General features: G+C 43.4%; 2 protein-coding genes across 13 annotated transcripts in view; one reads left to right on the forward strand and one right to left on the reverse strand.

The window, feature by feature from the left end:
- Nucleotides 1–6,876, reverse strand: part of CCDC113 (coiled-coil domain containing 113) — a 28,796-nt gene extending 21,920 nt beyond the window's left edge. For 5 of the 7 annotated variants that reach the window (XM_038530911.1, XM_038530910.1, XM_038530908.1 and 2 more), the window contains exons 1-4: nt 6,536–6,876; nt 5,432–5,555; nt 4,301–4,462; nt 577–732 (exon numbers count right to left, since the gene is read on the reverse strand). In XM_038530911.1, the coding sequence (XP_038386839.1) occupies nt 577–732; nt 4,301–4,462; nt 5,432–5,555; nt 6,536–6,759 (666 nt within the window). In that variant the 5' untranslated portion in view covers nt 6,760–6,876. The remainder of the gene's footprint in view (nt 1–576; nt 733–4,300; nt 4,463–5,431; nt 5,556–6,535) is intronic. The other 2 variants (XM_038530909.1, XM_038530907.1) reach the window with 2 other exon arrangements.
- Nucleotides 6,877–6,926: 50 nt separating this feature from the next.
- The window catches only part of CSNK2A2 (casein kinase 2 alpha 2), a 79,787-nt gene continuing 63,471 nt past the window's right edge, over nt 6,927–23,242 (forward strand). For 2 of the 6 annotated variants that reach the window (XR_005355709.1, XM_038530914.1), the window contains exons 1-2: nt 6,964–7,697; nt 11,571–11,711. Coding sequence is in view for 4 of the 6 variants with exons in the window: in XM_038530914.1 (XP_038386842.1) it covers nt 11,599–11,711 (113 nt within the window). In the remaining 2 variants the exon portion in view is untranslated. Of the gene's footprint in view, nt 7,698–11,570; nt 11,712–23,242 lie in introns of all 6 variants that reach the window. The other 4 variants (XM_038530921.1, XM_038530918.1, XM_038530915.1 and 1 more) reach the window with 4 other exon arrangements.

Raw genomic sequence — 23,242 nt, forward strand, 5'->3', positions numbered from 1 at the left:
AAATCTTTGGAAGTTTAGGAGCATTTTATGTCTCGTTGTAATAATGGAATTTGAAGAGATTGGAATTTACCTGTCCTCCTCCATGTAGTCACCTGACTAGAAAGATCTATATCGCTTTTCTCTAGAAAATATATCAGATCTTGAAACAAATAGCAACGATAAAAAAGAAAAAAAAATCAGTCTGAGGTGGCTCAATGGGTTAAGTGTCTGCCTTCGGCTCAGGTCGTGATCCCGAGGTCCTGGGATTGAGCCCCACATCGCATAGGGCTCCCCACTCAGCGGGAGTCTGCTTCTCCCTATGTCCCTCTCCCTGCTCATGCTCTCCCTCAAATAAATAAATAAATAAATTTTAAAAATCGGTCTGAGATACTACTAATATTCATCCAGCCTGATTGATTTTAGCCTTGATAAGCTTGCACTTTTTTAAGACATACAATTTGGGGGATGCAATAAATCTGCACATGTGGACATTTTTGGTGGACCAAATGGAGGGTGACTACTGCACATGGGTCATTTTTATGTCTTCATTCTGTGAATCTATTCTCCCATCTAAGCTCCAGCCTCCTGCCAACTCACCCTCCGGCGGTTCATGTCCTCAATGTACTTCATCACTTTCTGAGTGGCCAAAATACTCCCTTTCTTCTTGGATATGGTTTTGAGAATATCTTTTTTAAACTCATGCACTGCTCTCTGAACTTCAGTCCATCGGATTTCAGCTTCCTCAATGATAGCCTGAAGGAGTAAGCACAAAGAAAGTACAGTTTCCAAAAATCTTCAAGGATATCTCCCTCTAAGGAAACCTAAGTTCTCAGGCCTCTTTGTGCCCTAATACAAAATGTTTCTTCTTGGCCTTAGAAATGTATCCATAAGATACAAATTTGACTACATGAATGTTATTATTAAAAAGCAGGTCTCAGGTGCCTGGGTGGCTCAGTCAGTAGAGCATCTACCTTCGGCTCAGGTCATGACCTCAGGGTCCTGGGATTGAGTCCGTGTGGGGCTCCCTGCTCAGTGGGAAGTCTGCTTCTCCCTCTCCCTCTGACTCTCCACACCTCTTGTGCGTTCTCTCCCTCTCAAATAAATAGATTTTTCAAAAGCAGGCCTCAAAAAAAGGGGGATATCCACAAAAAGGAGGTGAACAAAATCAGGGCCTAAAGTATCTCTGTACAGATCTATTTCCATGCCTGAAATATTATTTATCCACTAAAAATTATATCATTAATGTAATGTGATAGGATAGGATAGGATAGGATAGGATAGGATATAAAAAATATCTGGAAAGGTATACACCAAAACATTAGCCACAGTCACATCTAGAGAGGCGGATCACTAGGGAGACCAACACTTAACATATATTACAGTAATTTGAAAAAAGATGCTATAAATGAATATATACATATTCACACGGAAAGACTGTAAATGCAAAATACAATTTACAAAATAATGTAATACTTTTTATAAAGACATTCATATATGCCGAAAAAATAATCTAAACTCTAGGAGATAAACACAAAAGTCAACATTAATTACCTCTAGGTAGATTGTGGATGTATATAAATGCTCCTTTAGCTTACCTGTACATTTGAATTTGGTACAACATAGAGACTGTCTTTAAATAAGAAAACGCAAACACATGCATACACATTATTTGAAAGAATAAAATGAAAAGGTATCCGTAACATGGAGGGTGATGAACTTATAAGTGAAATATTTTTTTTTAAAGCCAATTTGGACTGTTTATTTATTTATTTATTTATTTATTTTTTTATGATAGTCACACAGAGAGAGAGAGAGAGAGAGAGAGAGGCAGAGACATAGGCAGAGGGAGAAGCAGGCTCCATGCACCGGGAGCCCGACGTGGGATTCGATCCTGGGTCTCCGGGATCACACCCTGGGCCAAAGGCAGGCGCCAAACCGCTGCACCACCCAGGGATCACTTATAAGTGAAATATTAAAAAAAAATTATATTAGAGGTCCAAAGAGAAAGAAAGAAAGAAAGAAAAGGTATCCATAGCTGTAGAGCAAATCATCTTAGTTCCAGCTTTGTCCCTGGGCATCAAGAAACAAAAGCATCTTCCTTCACTGGAAGGAGCCCTGCTCTCCCCACTGTCTTCACGTGCCAGAACCTCAACCCCCCAAATGCCACTTTCAACACTCACTCTCCTGCTCAGCCATCTTCATTGAAGTTCTACGTCCTAAGGCATCAAAGATAAACTCCCTTGCCTGGCTCTAAAGGTCTCACAGCCCTCCTTGGCCCTATTTCCTCAAAAAGCCCCCCAAACACACCAGCCCCTTCAACGTCTCAAGACTTACCACGTTCATTCCCACCTCTACTTCCTTGCTCATGTCATTCACCTTATCTGGGGTCCCTTTCTTTTCTGGTACTTTGCTTTATTCCTCATCTTCTTCAAGACCATGCAAAACCCTATACCATGCTATAACCCACCTCCTCAAAAAGTCTTCTTTGGCCACTCTAGCTCACGTTAACATGTTGTAATTCAACAATGTATGTTGGGAAAGAGGGGGGGCCAAAGATACAGATGCAGTGAAACGCCAGGACACCTGCACCCCAATGTTTATAGCAGCAATGTCCACAATAGCCAAACTGTGGAAGGAGCCTTGGTGTCCATCGAAAGATGAATGGATAAAGAAGATGTGGTTTATGTATACAATGGAATATTACTCAGCCATTAGAAATGACAAATACCCACCATTTGCTTCGACATGGATGGAACTGGAGGGTATCATGCTGAGTGAAATAAGTCAATCAGAGAAGGACAAACATTATATGGTCTCATTCATTTGGGGAATATAAAAAATAGTGAAAGGGAATAAAGGGGAAAGGAGAGAAAATGAGTGGGAAATATCAGAGAGGGAGACAGAACATGAGAGACTCCTAACTCTGGGAAATGAACAAGGGATGGTGGAAAGGGAGGTGGGTGGGGGGAGGGGTGACTGGGTGATGGGCACCTGAGGGGGGCACTTGATGGGATGAGCACTGGGTGTTATGCTATCTGTTGGCAAATTGAACTCCAATAAAAAAATAAAAATAAATAAAAATTTAAAAAGGATTTATCAAACAAAAAAAAAAAGAAAGGGGGGGGCATGAGTCAAGGAAGAAATGGAGGGAGGTTAGGTTTATGTGGTACAGATGATTCCATCAATAAAGACATGAATCTACTGCAATGAGTGTGAGTCACTGTGCCCACGTTTAGAAATAGAAAAATTTATAAATAGAACAGAAATACCTGTTTTTCATTCAATATTGCTCTCTAATGCAAGCCAACAACTATATCCCATGGGCAACTGAACTAACAGTGATATTTGCTCTCTGGAGGAAAACTGACCATGTTGGTCTCCAACAAGACCTGGACCATGGTCATGCATAACCAACACAGAAAATGATTTAAAGGATTTTTCATCTAACCCATTGACTTAAATCCTAAATTACTTATGTGATTAAGGAATTACTATACATTTTTAAGGGCATTTCTGTTTATTATGGTTATTTTTTTGAAGAATTCATATCTTAGAGACATATATGGAAATATGTATAAATGATATGTTGAGGTATCACTTCCTAATAGCCCAGTGGCCCCATCATGAGGGAGAATTTGGTAGGGATACAGAAGAAATAAGGGTGGCCATATGTTGATCACTGTTGCACATGGCTGTTGCGTGCATAGGGGTCCATTGTGCTAGCCTCTCTACATGTGTGTATTTTTGAAATTTTCCATTTAAAAAAGTTAAAGGGCACCTGGGTGGCACAATCAGTTAAGCATCCAACCCTTGGTCAGGTCATGACCTCAAGGTTGGAGCCCATGTCAGAGTCTGCTTGAGATTCTCTCTCCCTCTCCCTCTGCCCCTCCTGTTCATGCTCACTCTCCCTGTCTCCAAAATAAATACATCTAAAAAAGAAAAACGGTTTATAATTTGTTGTCTCTTCCAGCATCTGGGAAGTTCCTTAAAAGTCGGGTTTTTTTTTTTTTTTTTTTTTTAATTTATGATAGTCACAGAGAGAGAGAGAGAGAGAGAGAGAGGCAGAGACATAAGCAAAGCAGGCTCCATGCACCGGGAGCCCGACATGGGATTCGATCCCAAGTCTCCAGAATCGCGCCCTGGGACAAAGGCAGGCGCCAAACCACTGCGCCACCCAGGGTTCTCAAAAGTCGGGTTTAATTTGTCTTCTCCTACTGATGCTTCTTTCAAAATAACAATTATATGATCATATTCTCGGTCCTTCTCGATGAGGTGGAAGTGGGGAGCCCAGGAAGGACCAGCCATAGAGAAAATGGTATACCTCATGATGCTGCAGGTCTCGTTCGGCATTTGCTCTCATGTGCCTGATCTCGTCCTTCATGTCTTCCAGCTCCTTTTGTACAAGCTCGCATTTTTGGTCACAACTGAGGCCTATCACATGGTCCATACCTATACGGGATTTGGATCTATGCTTGCCTCGGAACTGTAATAAAAGCAAAACCAAGCCACTGTCAAGTAGGAATTTATGCTCAAATTGGGTATCAAAGTGACCACTCAGACCTGCTAGAAATTACTCTGAGTGACAGCCAGGGAGAACAAATGCAACGTGAAAGGATGTGGGATATTAGGTATGAGGTGATGTTTATTTCAGAAGTCAGCCTAAGGCCCTGTGCTTAAGAATTCAAAGGCCTGTTCTTGATAATGACCTTAAAATAAATAAAGGAAAGTGTCTTGAGGCTGTGGAAGGACTGTGAACCTACTATAGACCAGCATTCAAGTCAGTGTCAGGGGAAGCCCAGAGCTCAATGCTTCTTAAACTGAACACAGAAGAGAAATTGCATCTGGGGGCACAGTGTTCAGCAAAAAAAACCAAACAGACAAAAATATTTTGATTCCCTACACATTTAAGCCAAAGGTCACCAGCAGATGGCCCAGGGAATGTGTGGGCCTGGAGATGAGACTGTTTGGCTCTCAAAAGATGGATCTACATCCAGGTGTATATTTTCAAAAATTAATTACCCACATTTGAAAATTGGGACATTCCACCACAATAATCTATATTTTCAGCTTCTCTTGTAAAATCAGCTCTGGCAATACCAGGCCACCTGGTTTGGCTTTTAGATGAGGGAGGAAAGCTTCCATGCCCACAGCAGGTTCACTTCACTCCTATTATAGGTGGCTAGCTGGGCCCTGTAAACATTCGAGTCCCCCAATTTAAAGGAATTATTTCAAACAAACTAAGATATTCTGGGAGAGTCAATCCACTATTAATTGAACCTGATTCCCTTCACACTCACTTGAAAGAAAAACCTTGGGAGGGAAGGAAGAATCAAAAGTAGAATAGGGAGAGAATTATATGCCAAAGAGGACATACCAGAGGCAGATACACAAATACTACTTGTATCTAAAGGGACAAAGAGAATAAAAGAATTATTAGATCTCCACAGTATACCTGTGCAAATTCGGCTCCTGATATAATTTCTGATAATCGTGGATGTCGCTGATCCCTGGGCTCCAGTTTATTATAATATTTCTCAAACATCTCTGTCTCAGTTTTGAGAGCAGAGTTTCCATAGCTGCAAGACAGAGGGTACCTGAGTAAGTTCTACTTATAAGAGTTCAAACCCCAAATAACTAGTATTTAATACTTAGCAGCTACCTTTACCTTCTGCAAAACACTCAACTGCTTGGTACCTCAAATTCCTCATCTGTAAAATGAGAATAGTAACAGTGCCTATTACGAAGAGTTGCAATAAGAAAGGCAAAGCCTTTAGAACAGTGCCTTGCACATAGTAAGTTCTATTTAAATATCTGATTTTGGGACGGCTCAGAGCCTGGGTGGCTCAGTGGTTGGGCGGCTGCCTTCGGCTCTGGTGGTGGTCCCGGGATCCGGGATCGAGTCCCACATTGGGCTCCCTGCATGAAGGCCGCTTCTCCCTCTGCCTGTGTCTCTGCCTCTGTGTGTGTGTGTGTGTGTGTGTGTGTCTCTCATGAATAAATAAATAATTAAAAAAATAAATATCTGATTTTTTTCAAATGTCTAATAAGCCACAAAACTGAAAAAACTGGCATTATGTTGAAAATCGTAGCTGAGATGAAGCTACAAATTCCACTTTCCAGTATCTTCGAACCCATTCATGAAATTCCTTCTGAATTACTACATGCTTGAAGTTACTACATATCCACAATCTTCGGATGTTTGCTTTGGTTTATGTTTCTCAGCTGTTCCTTCCAGCACCAGAGAGATGAAGTATCCACAAGCAGCGTATTGTAAATGGTGGAAAGGCTCGGAATAAACTGGGGATGACAAACCTAGTTTATCCTGTAATATGCGAAGATTTTGACCTTTTTAACTTTTACATATTTAAAACATACAAGTTATGTGTGCACGATATATATGAATATATGCATATTGGATAATACTGAGGGAATTCCTGTGGGCTAAAATTTAAGATTAGTGGAAAATGCTCAATGGAAAGCCGGAGGAATCAAAACACCTTTTTCCCCCCAGCACGTCATGCCGCATTCCAAAAACTGTAGCTATTAATAAGATTACCTCAGTTCTGACCTCAACTGTTCACGGACATAGTGAAGTAACAGCCGCTCCGCTGCTACAACCGGATACTCTGGGAGACCGGGAAGTTGTACAGTTGACCTCTGAACCTCCGGGGCCCCCGGCCTACCTGAGCTCTTCCACCAGCTCACACAGCTGGATAGTCGGCAGCTCGTTCTCCTCCCCGCCCTGCAACTCGACGACGGCGGTCTCGGAGTCCTCCTCATCAGTCATCTCTGCGCCCCAGCAGCCTCGCCAATGCCGCGAGAGACCGAGGGCGCCGAGCGCGAGCGGCCGAGCGTCACGCGGCCGGCGGCCACCTCGCGGCGCGTTGCCGGAGCGACCGGACGCGTGCGTGAGGGGCGGGGCCTCCGCCGGCTCCGCGCGGCGCCGAGCGAGCGGCCTCCCACCCTCCTTCAGCAGCCGTCGTCACCACGCCGCTACCTGCCGCTGCTGCTTGCGCCGCGCTTCCTCCGCCGTTGGCGCTGTGCCAAGCACGGTTGAGGCAAGTCCTTGCAACGCTCTCGTAACATTCTCTCTTATTCTGCTTATTCTCCAAGTAGAGGAAACAGACCCGGAAAGTTCATTTGACTTGTCGGAGTGTCTTCCTTCCCCCGCCTCGCTGTGAGGCCGCTATGTCTGCTCACCCCCTGGTGCTTCACCCACACTAACTGCAGTTTCTCTCAGACACCGATATCCTGCATTCCTAGAAGGGAAAAGCTGACCGATTATTAAATGGTATAAATTCAAGAGACAACCCTAAATAGGCACCGAAACAGCCATTATGTGCTGGGGGAACGTAAGGAACAGACAATCCTGAATCCAGCTCTCGCTTCAGATTAAGTGAGGGAAAGAGCCCCTAAACCCACTGTTGCAAGTGGAGTGACGAGAGCAACAATGTGGTGCCTCACAGTTTTTCACAGCCATCATTTCATTTAATCCTCAAAACAGTCTTATGAAATTAGTATTACTGTCTTCATTTCACGGATCAGGAACTGAGCAGTAGCTTGGCGGAGTTGGTCGTGGTCACACAGGAATGGAATCAAGGTCTGGCCGAACCCGAAGCTCCTACAGTCAGGTTCTACACTGATGTGTGCCCCGCAAGGACCCGCAGGGCGGCAGCCTGGCGTTCTGTCTGCCCGCCCTGGGATGGAAGAAGGCCAAGGTGAGCAGCCTTCTCCCGGTCAGGTGCGCGCTGGATGTGGTTAGAAGGCAAGCTATAATAAACTGCTTAGAGTGGAGGTCAGCCACCTCCTCCCATAAGGGACGCACCTTAGCATCAACATACAGTTACTAAACTCCAAAGAAAGATTTTTTGTTTTGGGGGGTTTGGATTTTGGTTATTTTGCATAGGGTGCAGATTTGGGGCCAGAGTGGAATACTGGAGATGATGGCAGAGAGGCTGAGCCCTGCCATCACCTTCTTCTCTCTGGTAGGCCTCTCTAGGAGCAATGCAGACCACGTTTAGAGATACTGAAGATGTTCATATACCAGGTGATACAAATAGAGGCCCGCCCCAAGAGGGCCAGAAAGGACTCTGTGCGGCAGGTCCACACAAGTTCCATAAGGTTAGAAGTATTGATGGTAGGGAAAGATGCAGTGTGAAGCTTAAAGTAAGATCTAGTTGAGGGACCACAATTGAGGACACAGGATTTTGCAAAAACACCATGCAGTCCACAGGAGGATATTTCACACCGTTTGAAAACCAGCTCCTGGCCTGGTTTTAGACCCTCATAGGGACAGAACGCTCAAGCATGCATCCAGGGGATCCCCGGGTGGCTCAGCAGTTTAGCACCAGCCTTTGGCCCAGGGCATGGTCCTGGAGTCCCAGGATGAAGTCCCACATCAGGCTCCCTGCATGGAGCCTGCTTCTCTCTCTCTCTGCCTCTCTCTCTCTCTCTATGTCTCTCATGAATAAATAAATAATTTTTTTATAAAAAGCATGCATCCAGCCCTGCTCATCGTGATGTGAGTCCTGTTGGACCCACCGAGGTATAAAGTTGGACAGGCCCAGCTTCAGTCCATTGCAAAATGGAAATGTTCTGTCCAGGATCGAGTCCCAGAAGGACCAGGGAGCATGAGTAAGCTGCATGAGCAGGAAGTCCAGACCTACTTGTCATCCACCACACTCACACCCATTTACACTCATGACCATATTAAGAGAGGGGACAGGATCACAACCAGCTAAAAAGGAGGAAAAAGCCTGAACTTGGTTTAGAGGTGGGCTGGTTTGGAATGTGAGTACAAGCCCAACACGGAGGGTGGCTGCATCACAACCACATTCATGGAAGGCTCTGAAAGACAGTAGAGGAGGAAAATCTTTTCACAGGGCAGAGCTGTGAGTGGCACCTGGTCATCTATTTTGTATGGAAGGAGAAGTGACCTCAGGTGAGAAGTGGTTACAGGGACTCATCTAAGGGGGAACTTTGGCTTAGGGACTCCCCATCAGCCTGGCTGAAATGCTGTTAGATGCTATCATCTGAGAAATTTCCTCTCCAATCCTCCCTCTTTTCTTTCCCAAGTATGAGACCTGTACTGTGGCCTGAACACTCTCCCTATCTACTCCAGTTTCATCTTCCTTGTCCACCACAGGCATTTCCTCCATTAAATAAATTTCACAAGTCTAATTCCACCTTGGCTTAGAGGACCTGAACTGACACAAATAATAAATTTCAATCCTAAAGATATTAAAATATAGTAACATAGCCTGTGTATGAACTAAAATCTGCATTTGCCAAACAAAAATACCTTGCTGTTCACACTCTGTTTTGCTGTATTACATTTTTTAAATTGTGGTAAAAAACACAACATAAAATTTAACATCTTAGCCATTTCTAAGTGTATAGTCCAGTAGCGTTTAGTATAGTCACGTTGTTGGACAACCAACCTCCAGAGCTTTTTTACATTGCAAAACTGAAATTCTGTGCCCATCAAACAATAACCCTCCCTTCCTACCCGCCCCCAGCCTCTGCCAACCACCATTCTACTTTCTGTCTCCAAGCACTTTGTGACTGCTTTCAATTCCTCAAATAACTCAATCAGAGGGGCCCCTGGATGGCTCAGTTGGTTAAGTGACTGCCTTTGGCTCAGGTCATGATCCCGGAGTAGTGAGATGGAGCTCTGCATTGGGCTCCCTGCTCAGCAGGGAATTTGCTTCTCCCTATCCCTCTCCCTCTCTCTGTTGATCTCTCTCTCTCTCCTTCTCTGTGTGTGTGTGTGTATGCTCTTGCTCTCTCTCTCTCTCACTTGCTCTCTCTCTCAAATAAATAAAATCTTAAAAAATAATAAACTCAATCAGAAAGTATTTGTTTTTTGTGACAGGCTTTTTCACTTTAGCATGTTCTCAAGGTTCATTCCCAGGTAGCACGTGTCAGAGTTTCCTTCGTATTGAAGGCTGAAAAATATTCTATTGTACATACATAACACATTTTGCTTCTCCATTCATCTGTCGATGGAGACTTGGGTTGCTTTAAAATTTAAACACAAATAAAAACAACAGTGCTTTAAAATTTAAACACAAATAAAAATTTCAAAACTTATTAAGTTGTATGTTGTTCAATATTTAAATATGTGCAGTGTATTGTACGTCAATTATACCTTAGTAAAGCTGTAAAACAAGCAAGCAAACAAACACAGTCTCTTCTCTACAGCCTTATACATCAAAGTACCTACTTAGTAGCTGCACACAAGTGTGGAGTGAGCATGTCAAACTCCTCCCTCCAAATCTGCTTTTCACCCATTCTTCTCCATCTCAGTAACTGGCAACTCCATCCTCTTAGGGACGCAGGCCAGAAAACTGGGAGTAATCACTGGCTAACTCTTGACTCCCCTCTTTTTCTTGGCCCTACATTGGATCTGTGAGCAGAGCCCATTGGCTGTGCATTCAGAATGAACCTAGAACTCTTCTCATTATTATGACCACCCTAGTTCAAGCTACCATCATCTTTTGCCTGAATTATCATAGTTGACCCCTCACTGTGCAATTTGTTACATGTCAGTTATATGCCCCCAGAAAAACCTAGGGTGGGGAGAAGAAAACACTGCCTATTTACCAAATTTTCACTCCTTTTATACTTTACCTCCTTTAGGTCTTTTCTTAAATTAATATCTTTGCAATAAGCCTTTCTTCATCACCCTAGGTAAAATTAGGTTCCCTCCCTACCTCCCTCTCCACCCCGCCCTTGGTATTCTCTATCCTTTATTCTTCCCATGACACTTATAAATAAATTACTGTGCATTTTACTTATTCATTTATTAAAAGATTTTATTTACTTTGAGAGTGAGAACGCACACAAGTGTAAGTGGTGGAGGGGGGAGCAGAGAGAGAGAATCTTGAGCAGACTCCCCATTGAGCATGGAGCCTAACTTGAGGTTCAATCCCACAACCCTGAGATTATGGCATGGGCCAAAATCAAGAGTCGATGCTTAAGTGACTGACCCACCCAGATACCCCTTACCTATTAATTTTTTTAAGGATTTTGTTTGTTTGTTTGTTTGTTGTTTGTTTTTGTTTGTTTGTTTGTTTGTTTGAAAGAGAGAGAGAGTGAAAATGAGCAGGGGGGAGGGAGTGGAGGAGGGAAAGAATCCCAAGCAGACTCCATAGTGAGTGCAGAGTCCAATGTAGACTCCATCTCACGACCTGAAATCAAGACCTGAGCCAAAACCAAGAGTCAGATGCTTAACCAACTGAGGCAACCCACTTATTTATTTGTTTATCTGTCTGTGTCCCCAGTTCCACCCTACCCCTAGCAACTAAAATATAAGCTTCATGAGGGCAAATAATTTTGTTTGTTTTGTATGTGCCTTTATCCCTAGTACCTAAAACAGCATCTGGCATATGGTAGATGCCCCAGAGATATTTATTCAATAAATGCAAGAATGTGAAGGCAGGACTATGAGGAGTTTAAGAGCTCAGGTTCTGGGATCAAACAGACTCAGGTTGGAATCTGGGCACAGTCATTCTTTTGTTGTATGAATGACTCTGGACAAGTCCCTGATCGCCTCTGTCCCAAAATCTCTTCCTTCTTTTTTTCTAAAGATGAATAAATGGGATAAATACCTACCTTATGGGCAGCCAGAGAGATTCACGAAAGCAGAGGGAAGGTATAGAAGAGAGGTCAGGAGATGTCATTCTTCGTCTAGTTCTGACACTGCATTGTCTTCACTCCCACCTGGGAGGGTAAGTAAACCTTGGTGACCAGCAGGGAGGCCATTGAGATGCTCCAAGCAAAGAATTTCCAGACACTAGGGAGAAAAGCTAAGTCCACTGGGCATACCTCCCTCTTCTGGGCTTAAATCAGACATTGAATCCTCCCCTGAGGTGGGCTGGTAAGGAAGGAAAGGTGGAGACCATTCCCAAAGACAACCTTCCAGGCACTGCCCCTTTTACCTCCTTCCTTTAGTAATCCAGAATCCATCCCTGCCTGGTCGTTGACAGTAGGTTCCTCTCCCCAAGATGATGGGTGTAGTGGGTATCAGAAAGCATTTGTTTCTTCACAAGAGCACAGCCAGCCTTGGCCATCTGACTGCCAGCTTCACTGGCTCTCCCTGCACAGCCACATCCCCACCCCTACCATCTATGCTCTTCAAAAAGCCAATTAAAAACATAATCTCTGCTTTCATCACACCCCTTGTGAGCACCAGTTATCTGGACAACTTGTTTGCAGAGGATATAAACTAGTAGATTCAATTATCTTTCAAGGATATCTCCTTCTTCTCCTTGCCCCCTATTGAGTCCTGGCAACTTAGCAAGCAAAATTGGTCAGTTTTTGAAATAAGCCCTTAAGATACAAAAGGTTCAGGTTTCCTGCTCGTGGCGGAAGAGTCACACAAACATAGCCCATCATCACATCAACTCATCTGTGCTGCTTGCTGATTCTACCTCTGCCCCCTTCACACCACCACCTTCTTCATTTTTGCACTGATGTGTCTCCCATCCCTATCCCTGTCCCTCCACCCTCTACACCCTGGGACACTAGTTCTTGTGGACTCCATTTCCCAGGCTCCCTTGCTGGCTGACTTCCGGCAGCTTCATCCAATGAGGGCGGGAAGAGAGATGGCGGGGGCAGGGGGAGGGTAGTGGGGGATTTCTTTCCTACTGCTTCCCTGCTTGGGCATCACAGTCGTGGTAGGGCATAAGCCCTCCATGACCACACCTCTTGTGTAGCGTCCCCTCACTCAGTATCAGCCATGGATAAACACTAGCTTCACCATCCCTCCCCTTCCCTTCACACCTAGAATGCTTCTAGTCCCTGGATAGCTCACCCTCCTGCCTGGTTCCTTAGCTCCGTCCATGTGAGTGTAGATAGTCCTTTCACTAAGGTCTATTCAGTTGAACTGAGTGGAATTTCTAAGAGTCAAGCTTTGTTAGGGAGGTAGTATCAGATATCTAAAAGAAGTGGTAAAGGAAGTAACCTAGAGGTGGAGGGAGTCAGGAGCAGAGTGTTTTCATGGTGTGCGGTTTGAGGCTGCTTGGCTACTGGCCACCTGACTCAAGTCTCTCAGTGTTTTGTCCCTCAATTTCCACCTCTGTAAAATGAGGATGACATATTTTTTTGTATATTTTATATTTATTGGAGTTCGATTTGCCAACATATAGTATAACACCCAGTGCTCATCCCGTCAAGTGCCCCCCTCAGTGCCATCACCCAGTCATCCCATTCCCCCACCCACCTCCCTTTCCACTACCCCTTGTTCATTTCCCAGAGTTAGGAGTCTCTCATGTTCTGGGATGACATATTTTAAATGACTACCTTATGCATCTTACATGTTTATTTTCAGGCTGAAATGAGATGGAGTAAGAAAAAACAGTAGTTAGGAAAGTATGACACTAAGATGGACACTCAGCGCACATCCTCCATCTGGAAGGAGCCACTACCCTAGTTTGACAACTATCTGTAGTAGATTATTAACTGAAAAATTGACTCAGCTTGCAGGCCTCAAATAATAGTGATGACAATTGCCATTATTATTTCTTAATATATTTATGGCCAATTAGGTAAGATTATTATTGCTTAATGAAAACATTTATAACAATATTGTTTCAGTTACTATTTATTGATTGCTAGCTATGTGCCAGACGTCATGCTAAGCACGTTCTACACATTGTCTCATTGCATCAGTTTGATGGTTCTGTGAGATACAGGTACCTTCTTAACGTCCATTTTACTAGTGAGGAAACCAATTCTCAGAGAAGCTAAGCAACTTTGCCCAAACTACATAGCTATCTTGGGGCTGAAATTCAAGCCTGGGTTCATCCTACTCTGCTCTGTTCTTTCATGGTATTCACCTGATAGAGTGGTGATTCCGGTGGGGGTGGGGTGCAAAATAGTGCCCCCAGGGGACATTTGGCAATGTCTAGAGATGCTTATGTTTGTTTTAACTGAGGGGGTTGCTATTGGCATCTAGAGGACAGAAGGCAGTGGTGGTACTTGTATTTATTTCAGGTGGCTGAAAACAAGAATTTATTGTCTCATGGTTCTGGAGACTAAAGTCCAAAATCAAGGTGTTAGCAAGGCCACACTCTTTCTGAAGGATCTAGGGAAGAATGCTTCCCAGGTTCTGGTGGCTCCCAGCAATCTTTAGCATTCCTTGGCTTGTCGCTCTATCGTTCCACTCTCTGCCTCCACTTTCACGCGGCCTTCTTCCTTGTGTCTTTATGTATCCTCTCCTTTTCTTATGATAACAATGATCATTAGATTCATGGCCAGTCCAAAATCCAAGATGATTTCATGTCACCATTCTTAACTAATTACACCTGCAAAGATCCTTACTTCTAAATAAGGTCACAATCTGAAGTTCTATGTGGACATGAATTTGGGGGGACACTATTCAACCTGCTAACCTTTCAAGGCACAGGACAGCCCCACCCCCAAACAAAGAATTATCTGGCTCAAAATGTCAAGAGTATTAAAGTTGAGAAACTTTGCTTTAGAAGGAGGCATTTCTTCTCTGGGAAGCAAGGAGTATGTGTCTCTGTTAATCCACACAGCTACAAACAGAAAGGGTCTCAGAGTGCCGTCAAGTCGTCCAGAGGTCCTTCTCTTTCCACTTTTCTGGGACCACTCCTTCTTCTGATAGCCCCCAGTATCTCCATGTGGATGCTGCCCCCTGCCTGGCATTTTTACAGCATTTTGCATTTTGACTTAAGAATGATATGGTCAGATCCACCCAAAATATCAAGCTTCAATCATAAATAAATGCCTGGCTTCTTCTTTCCCAAGAGGGAAGATGATCAAAAACCAGAGAAAGAAACTCAAGCTTTGCAATTTATGGGAGAGGGACCAGCCCTGCGAGGTGGACAATCACCTGATGGCTGCCAGGCACTTTCCTCCATTCTTTCAACATATATTTGTTTAGCAGCTACTATGAGCTTAGCCCTAGGAATGCAATAGTGAGCAGCAAGGCTGGTATGCTTGCTCACATGAACCTTCCAGTGTGATATAAACACTAGCCATCCAGTGTGGTAAGTGCTATTTATTGTAAGGAAATACAAGTGCTCAGATTTCAAGGGGTTATAAAGGGTATTCTGGAGCAGGTAAGGTCTAAGCTGAGATTTGAAGACTGAGTAAGATTCACAAACAGATAGGTTAGGCTCATTAGCCCAAAGTCAACCACAACTTTAGCCCCCAAGCAAAGACCAAAGGGAGAGTAGGGTTGAGAGAGGAAGAGAGGAGAGAGTTTATGCAAAGGCCCAGAGGGAAGAGCAAGCACTTTTGGGAAATTGAAGGAAGGTCAGTCTAGGCTTTACCTTCCCAGGAGAAGAAAGCAAAGAAGGTCATTGCTAAGATCCACCTTCTGGTTTTCCTCTTTGTCCTCCAGGGACTCCCTTTGACCTCCCTTTCTAATATGAGCTGTTATTGGATGCTTTCTCTTGCTGTCCTTGTTGAACTCAACTCCCTTCTCAGTTTCAGAGACCCTCGTCTAGGTCTGATCCCCAGGTAGGACAAAGGCCTTTGACTTCATCTAGAAGCAGAAGGAACATCAGGCATAACCAGATATCTTTGGTGTCTTATCAAATATATGGAAATCACTTAGTCTCAGCCAAGGTGAGACAGAGGCAGAAAGTCCTGGGTAAGCATCAGAGCTGGGGCTAGTCCACTTACAAGGTCGCTCCCACTTTGAAGATCAGAAAATCAGAAGCATGTAGCCAAGGACAAGGACCCACAGTCAACATTACTGTGTCTCCTGCTCTCTCTGCATCACGGAGGAGCAAAGATATTAACAATCTGGGCTCTGTAGCCAACGACTGAGTTCAAATCCAGCCCCAGACCATTCCTAGTTTTGTGATTTGAAGCAAGTCACTCATTTCTCATTACCATAGTGATGCCCCCTAGAGGAGTGTGTGTGTGTGTGTGTGTGTGTGTGTGTGTGTTGAGGGAGTCACAAAAACCACTCAAGAGGTCTACACAGGACTTGGAACCCAAAAAATGCCTAGACCTTTGGCTTTGTTTCTTTCTCATCTTTGACCATGAACCCAGGCCCACCCTACTCCTTTATCCAGTTTCCAGGGAAGCTCCCTCGGCTGAGATGGAGGAAGCAGGAAAACAAAACAGTTCTTCCATTAGGGTATTCACTTCTAAAAAATTCAGGTGTACAGTATAGTGATTCAACAATTCTATACATTACTCAGTGCTCATCGGATAAATGTACTCTTATTCCCCTTCAACTATTTCCTCTATCCCCCTATCTACCTCCCCTCTGGTAATCATCAGTTTGTTCTCTATAGTTGAGTCTATTTTTTTGAGTCTGTTTTCTTTATTCATTTGATTTATTTCTTAAATTCCATATATGAGTGAAATCTTATAGTATTTGTTTTTCTCTGAGTTACTTCACTTAGCATTATATCCTCTAGATCCAGCCATGTTGTTAAAAATGGCAAGATTTCATTCTTTTTTATGGCTGAGTAATATTCCACTACATATATATTTAAATGTATATACAGATTATATATATCACATCTTCTTTACATGTGATAAATATAGATATAGATATATCACATCTTCTTTATCCATTCATCTATCAATGGACTCTTAGGTTGCTTTTATAGTTTGGCTATTATAACTAATCCTGCAATAAATATCAGGGTGCATATATCTTTTCAAATTAGTGTTTGTTCACTGGATCACTTTTTTAAAGTTAGCTTTTTATAAAAGAATATTGTTCAGGAAACTGCACAGCTTGACAAAATTTCAAAAACTGAACACACTTGTGTAATCAGCACATGGTTGAAGAAAAAGAGCAATACTAGTATCCCAGAAGCCCTCCAAATACTTCTTAACTGTCACCACCATCTTCTAGGATAACCACGACCCTGACTTCCAAAGCTGACCTTAATATTGCCCCTTTTTTCTGTTTATACAAATGGAATGGTGCAGCCCACACTCTTTTGTGTCTGGCTTCCTTCACTCACCATCATTTTGACAAGAGTCATTTACATTGACATGGGTGATCATAGATCGTCCATTCTCATGGCTGTACAGGATTCCATTGTGTTTATCCATTGTACTGTTGGTGAGCTTTTGGGGGAGTTTCCAGTATGGGGCTGTTGTAATAAGAGTTACTATGAACATTCTAGTAGATGTCTTCTGGTGAACATACGTACACATTTCTGTTATATATGCACTTAGAAGTGCAAATGCTAGGTCACAGTATGTTCAACTTTAGTAGACCCTGCCAAACAGTTTTCCAAAGATTACCAGAGTTCACTTTTTAAAACAATCTGTGACATGGGGCACGGTGACCTCCTTCCCCACAGTCAATCATTTATTCACACACATTTATGAACCCTGGATCTGTGCAAGGCGCTAAATGAGGGATTGGAAGGCCACAGTGGAAGTGCCATGGGCTAATCCTGGCTCTGTGTGCCCTGATATCTATCCCCTCCCCATCCCCTTCTCTTTTCTCCTTCCCCTTGAATGTGTGTGTGAGGAGGAGGACAGGGATAACCTAGGGAGCCCTCTGAGCTGTATTTCCTAGGCTCCAGGTCAGCTGGTGGGCACTGGCTGGAAGTCAGCGGACAAGAGAAAGGAAAAATCTAGGGGTGTGAGGGTTCCTCCCTCTCTCTGCCTGGGGCAATGTTTCTGGTTGTGGCTGTGTATCTTCCATGATTCCAGCTTCCTCAGGTGACCTTGGCCCTTCGCTTCAGTAGCATCACCTGCTCCCTTGTCCCTCCAGCTGATGGGTAGCAGTGGCTTCTTACACTTGGTGGCTCTTAGGCTTTCCCCCTCTTCCACCACCTGTGCATCCAATCATTTCCCTGTAATCATACCCTTTTTAGTTGCTTTAGGATTATTTCTCTTGGGGCACCGGGGTGGCTCAGTGTTTGAGCATCTGCCTTTGGCTCAGGTCGTGATCCCAGATTCCCGAGATTGAGTCCTGCATCAGACTCCCCACAGGGAGCCTGTCTCTCCCTTTGCCTATGTGTCTGCCTCTCTCTGTGTGTCTCTCATGAATAAATAAACAAAATCTTTAAAAAAAAAAAAAAAGAATGATTTCTTTTTTCAAGGTTAGACCCTGACTGATCCTGGCAGAGACCTACAGGGCCAGCAGGGAGATCTTCAGATAAAAGGACCAGACTCATTCACCAAGATCATTGCACCAATGGGAGCAGCTGAGACATGTAGGTGGGGGATGGCCAGTTGTACATGCTTTAGGTCACCTGGGTAGTCACCAGGAGGACTTCCATCAGATAGGGGCAGTTGCTCCTCCCAGCCATGTTGGCATTCCCACCGCCGTGTCCTACTAGTTGAGGCTACTCCTTCCAGGGCATCCCCTTCGTCTGGTTCTATGGACCAGACATCTGCAGGCTGGTCCTCGGCATTTGTTTGTTGATGATATCATTAACTGATATAGCAGAGTGCTTAAAAATGCTGGCTTTGGAATTCAAAAGATGATGGCTTGGGGTGCCTGGGTAGTTTAGTCGGTTAAGTGTCCTGACTCTTGGTTTCCACTCAGGTCGTGATCTCAGGGTCTTGAGAGCAAGCCCTGCCTCAGGCTCTGCGCTCAGCAGGAGTCTGCTTGAGATTCTCTGCCTCTCCCTCTCCCTCTCCGCCTTTTCCTCGCTCCTGCATGTTCTCTCTCTCTCTCTCTCTCTGTCTCAAATAAATAAAATCTTTTTCAAAAAAAAATGGGGACACCTTGATGGCTCAGAGGTTGAGCATCTGACTCCCCCGCCCCCAGGACCTGATCCTGGTATGAGGATTGGGTCCCACATCGAGCTCCCTACAGGGAGCCTTCTTCTCCCTCTGCCTGTGTCTCTACCTCTCTCTATGTGTCTCACATGAATGAATAAATAAAATCTTTTTTAAAAAATAAAAATAAAAAATAAGATAAAATAAATTCAAAAGACGATGGTGTTTTTTGTAATAATAAATTTATTTTTTATTGGTGTTCAATTTGCCAACATACAGAATAACACCCAGTGCTCATCCCATCAAGTGCCCCCCTCAGTGCCCGCCACCCACTCACCCCCACCCCCCGCCCTCCTCTCCTTCCACCACCCCTAGTTCGTTTCCCAGAGTTAGGAGTCTTCCATGTTCTGTCTACCTTTCTGATATTTCCTACACATTTCTTCTCCCTTCCCCTCTTCCCTTTCACTATTATTTATATTCCCCAAATGAGTGAGACCATATGTTTGTCCTTCTCTGATTGACTTATTTCACTCAGCATAATACCCTCGAGGTCCATCCATGTCGAAGCAAATGGTGGGTATTTGATTCTGGATCCTGCCCCTTGCTTGTGTGTGATTTTCCTCAGTTTCCTTTTACAGTTAATGGGGGCATCTGGGTGGCTCAGTGGTTGAGCAGCTGCCTTTGGCTCAGGGCATGATCCCAGGGTCCTGGGATTGAGTCCCACATCAGGCTACCCTCAAGGAGCCTGCTTCTCCCTCTGCCTGTGTCTCTGCCTCTCTCTGTGTCTCTCATGAATAAATCAATAAAATATTTTTAAAAAATTTTTTTAAATAAGGTTAATGATGCCCACCTTCCCTGATTCCTGAGCAGATTATGCAGTGGGTGAGCATCAGTGGTAGTAGAGCATGCAGAATTTAAACATGTATGTTTATATCTATGTGTGATGATATATAATGCAAAATTACACTTTACACTTTACAACATACACTGTGTATATGTTACAATTCAAGAATTTGCAATCATACACTTATTTATGATTAGTAATGGCCTGTAAACAAGTTATGACCTTCAGATTTAACAAGCCAATAATTAACGTATTTTATCTGATAAAATAATGTATATAATGAACTTGCCTATGTTACCCAAACACCAGCCTCAGATCATAAATTATCCCTTTTGGGACCACATTCATAATCCCTCCAAGAGGTGTATTTTTAATATGGTGCTATCTTAAATGTTTTATATTGAAATAATTTCAGTCGCACAATATAATAAAGAATTGCCATACACCCTTTACACAGGTTTTCCACATTACTCATAAATTAACATCTTACATTTGCTTTATCATTCCCTCTCTCTTAAATATCTCTTTCTTTCATTTATATCAAACTAGATGTTCATCTATATCCCTTACCCAAATGTTTCCCTTTTCCTGAAACATGAGAATAGTTGCAGATCTGATGAGTCCCTTTATCCCTAAATATCTCAGTATTTATTTGTATAAATATATCTCAGTATTTGTATTTCCTAAAAGCAAGAACATTTCCTTAAAAGATTATAAAAATCAATATATAAACATTGATTTAATTTTGTTATCTAATGTAGATATCTTACCTAAGTTTTCTCAATTGTTTCATTACTGCCTTTTTAGCAAAATAACTACATGAATTTTTCTGGTCCAGAATTGCATTAAGTCATGTGTTTTGTTTCCTTTGATCTGGAACAGTTTCTTAGTCTTTGTCTTTTGTGACCTTGACATTTGTGAAGAGTAAAGGCCAGTTATTTTGAAAAGTGCTCCGCCATTTGGACTTGTCCTATGTTATCTTGTGATTATATGCAAGTTCTGAATCTTGGGCAGGAATATCGCAGAAGTGATGCGTCATTCTCAGGGCAACGTGTGGGGAGGCATGTGACATCATGTGATTTTAACTTAGATCACTTGGTTAGGGTGGTGCCTGCCAGATTTTTTCTGCTGTAAAGTTACTATTTTTTTCTTTGTTGTTTTTAAGTATCTTGTGGGGAGATACAAGTCTATGTAAATAACCTGTTTCCTATCATACCTTCACCCACCAGTTTTAGTATTCATTGTTGACTCTTGCTGAGTAAATTGTTACTATGGCAGCTGGCAAATGGCAATTTTTAAACTCCACCATTCCTTTTATGTTTCTTAAGTTAGTATTCTACTTTATTTACTTATATCAATATGGACTCGTGGATTTTTATTTTATTCTATGAGTTGTAATCCCTTATTGTCATTATTTAATTTGATGTTCGATTTATACTGAATTTGGCCAATGGGAGCTCCTTAAAGTTGGTTCCTTTTCCCTTTTGCAATGTTGCTACCATTTTTTGTGTATTGCTTACTTTCTGGCAAACTAGATGTTCACCTATATTGCCCTTACCCAAATCTGGAATCAGCCATTTCTCCAAACAGCTCTAATTTCTTTTAGTGGAGAATTTATACCTCAACTTTCAAAAACAACGAAGGAGAAGAAGAAGAAAAAGGAGAAAGGAAAGGAAGTGGGGGCCCCAAAAGGGCGGTGGGGAGGTTTACAAAGATTATAGTATATGTTTTAACAAATCAATGGTTTAAAAAAAAGAGACTTGAACTTATTTGAGAGAGAGAGAGAAAGTGTGTGTGCACACGAGTGAGCAGGGGGGAGGGGCAGAGGAAGAGGGAGAGAGAGAATCCCAAGCAGACTCCCCATTCATTGGGGATCCTAACAGTTCATTGGGGATCCTAACGCAGGGCTCAATCTCCCAACCCCAAGATTATGACCTGAGCTGAAATCACAAGTCAGACGCCCAACTGACTGAGCCACCCAGGTGCCCCAACAAATCAATGGTTTTAAAACAAAAAGTATGATGCAAAATATAACAGTGCTTCTCATAAGATAGTTACACCAAGTATGCATTTGAGGTTCTTCTTGAATATGGGTCCCAATCACCTCCTTGCCTCCCCAGCACACTCCATAATGGCCCTATGTCAGTACTGCTTAATTGGGGATGGGGGAGCCCACAGTGAGATGGTGAATCTCAGGGAGCTTAGGTCTTTCTTCTCCGAACCTTGACCTGGACCCCTTTACCTGCAGAACAACTGTGCTAATATTTGTTTTATACATTGATTGATTGGGATTTTACTCAGTTTTATAGAGGGAAGTTTTAGGGCAGAAGGGTAGGGAAAGTGATTAAGAAGAACCAGACTACCTGATTCCAAATTCTGGCTTTAGGGGCACCTGGGTGGCTCAGTCAATTGAGCATCCAACTATCAGTTTTTGGCTCAGGTTGTGGCCTCAGGATCATGGGATCAACCCACATGGAGCCCGCTTGAGAGTCTCTCTCTCTCCTCTCTCCCTCCCTCCCTCTCTCTCTCTCTCTCTCTCTCCCCCTCTACCTCTCTCTCTCAAATAAATAAATAAAATCTTTTTTAAAATCCTGGCTCTGGCAAATCACTTAACTTCTCTTTGCCTCAGTTTCCTCATCTGTAAAATAGGGATGTATTGCCCCCAGAGGATATTGAAGAGGATAACACCATCTGATGTATGTCAAACATAAGAAGCAGTAGCTGGTACATAAGAGTTTTATATTGGTGTCATGACCTCACATGAAAGCTGCTGCCTTTAGGGACATCTTCCCACTCTAAGTTCATCACTTAAATCAGGGCCTCAGGACTCCCCCATCCCCAAGGATTGGTGCTCACAAACTACAAGTCATGGCCACTCCAGCCCGTCTTCAGTCCTGGCCACCTGCAGGCACCTGTGCATCAGATACTTGCATCAGTCAGGATGCTTTCCAGTGCGGGATTTCCAGAATCCTGACTCCTACCAGGTGACACAAAGTAAGGACTCATTGGCTCTTAAGGGTGCTTTCTCAATCTTCAGGCATGGCTGGATCCAGGGACACAATTATGCCATCAATCCCCTCCATCTCTTCTGGACTCAGTTTTCCTCCATGCTGGCTTCACTATGAAGCTTCACTTTTATGTGGTAAAAAAAATGATCAGTGGCCCCAGCCTCAAGTCCTACCAGCTGAGCAACCCCAGAAAAGAGAGAATGTGTCTTTCCTAGTAGCCTTAGTAAAGGTCCTGGGGCTGATGTAAAGGTAGTAAAGGTCTATTGGTCTGTTTGGGTCCTGCCATGCTAGATCTCTCCTATTTGCCCCTCCATGACCACTCTCCACCCTCTCCACCCTCCTCTGTGCCTTGGGAGATGGACACATGCAAACTACAAAAGCAGACTCTCTTGCTTTCTGAATTTAGGTTGGACTTATCAAATGGGAGGCACACACAAGAGCCTAGAGGATAAGAAGAGGTTATAGTCATGGTATGGATTTTCTAGCTCTTTCCCTTTTGGGTTGCTGTGAGCCAGCTGCATGTTTCCACTGAAGGTCTCAGCTCCTGCCAAAGGACCTTCTCAACACAACACCATTCCTCCTGGACCCTGTAATCATTCTCTATCCTTGCCTCTCTAGGCTAAGAGGGATGATGGCTGCTAGCCATTGAAGGCCCCAGGGGACTACCAGTTCCTGTTGGTTTCCCTGGATCCTACCTTCACCTTTGTAAGAGATCCTTCATTATACT

Source organism: Canis lupus, chromosome 2, assembly GCF_011100685.1.
Source record: "Canis lupus familiaris isolate Mischka breed German Shepherd chromosome 2, alternate assembly UU_Cfam_GSD_1.0, whole genome shotgun sequence".
NCBI lineage: Eukaryota > Metazoa > Chordata > Mammalia > Carnivora > Canidae > Canis > Canis lupus.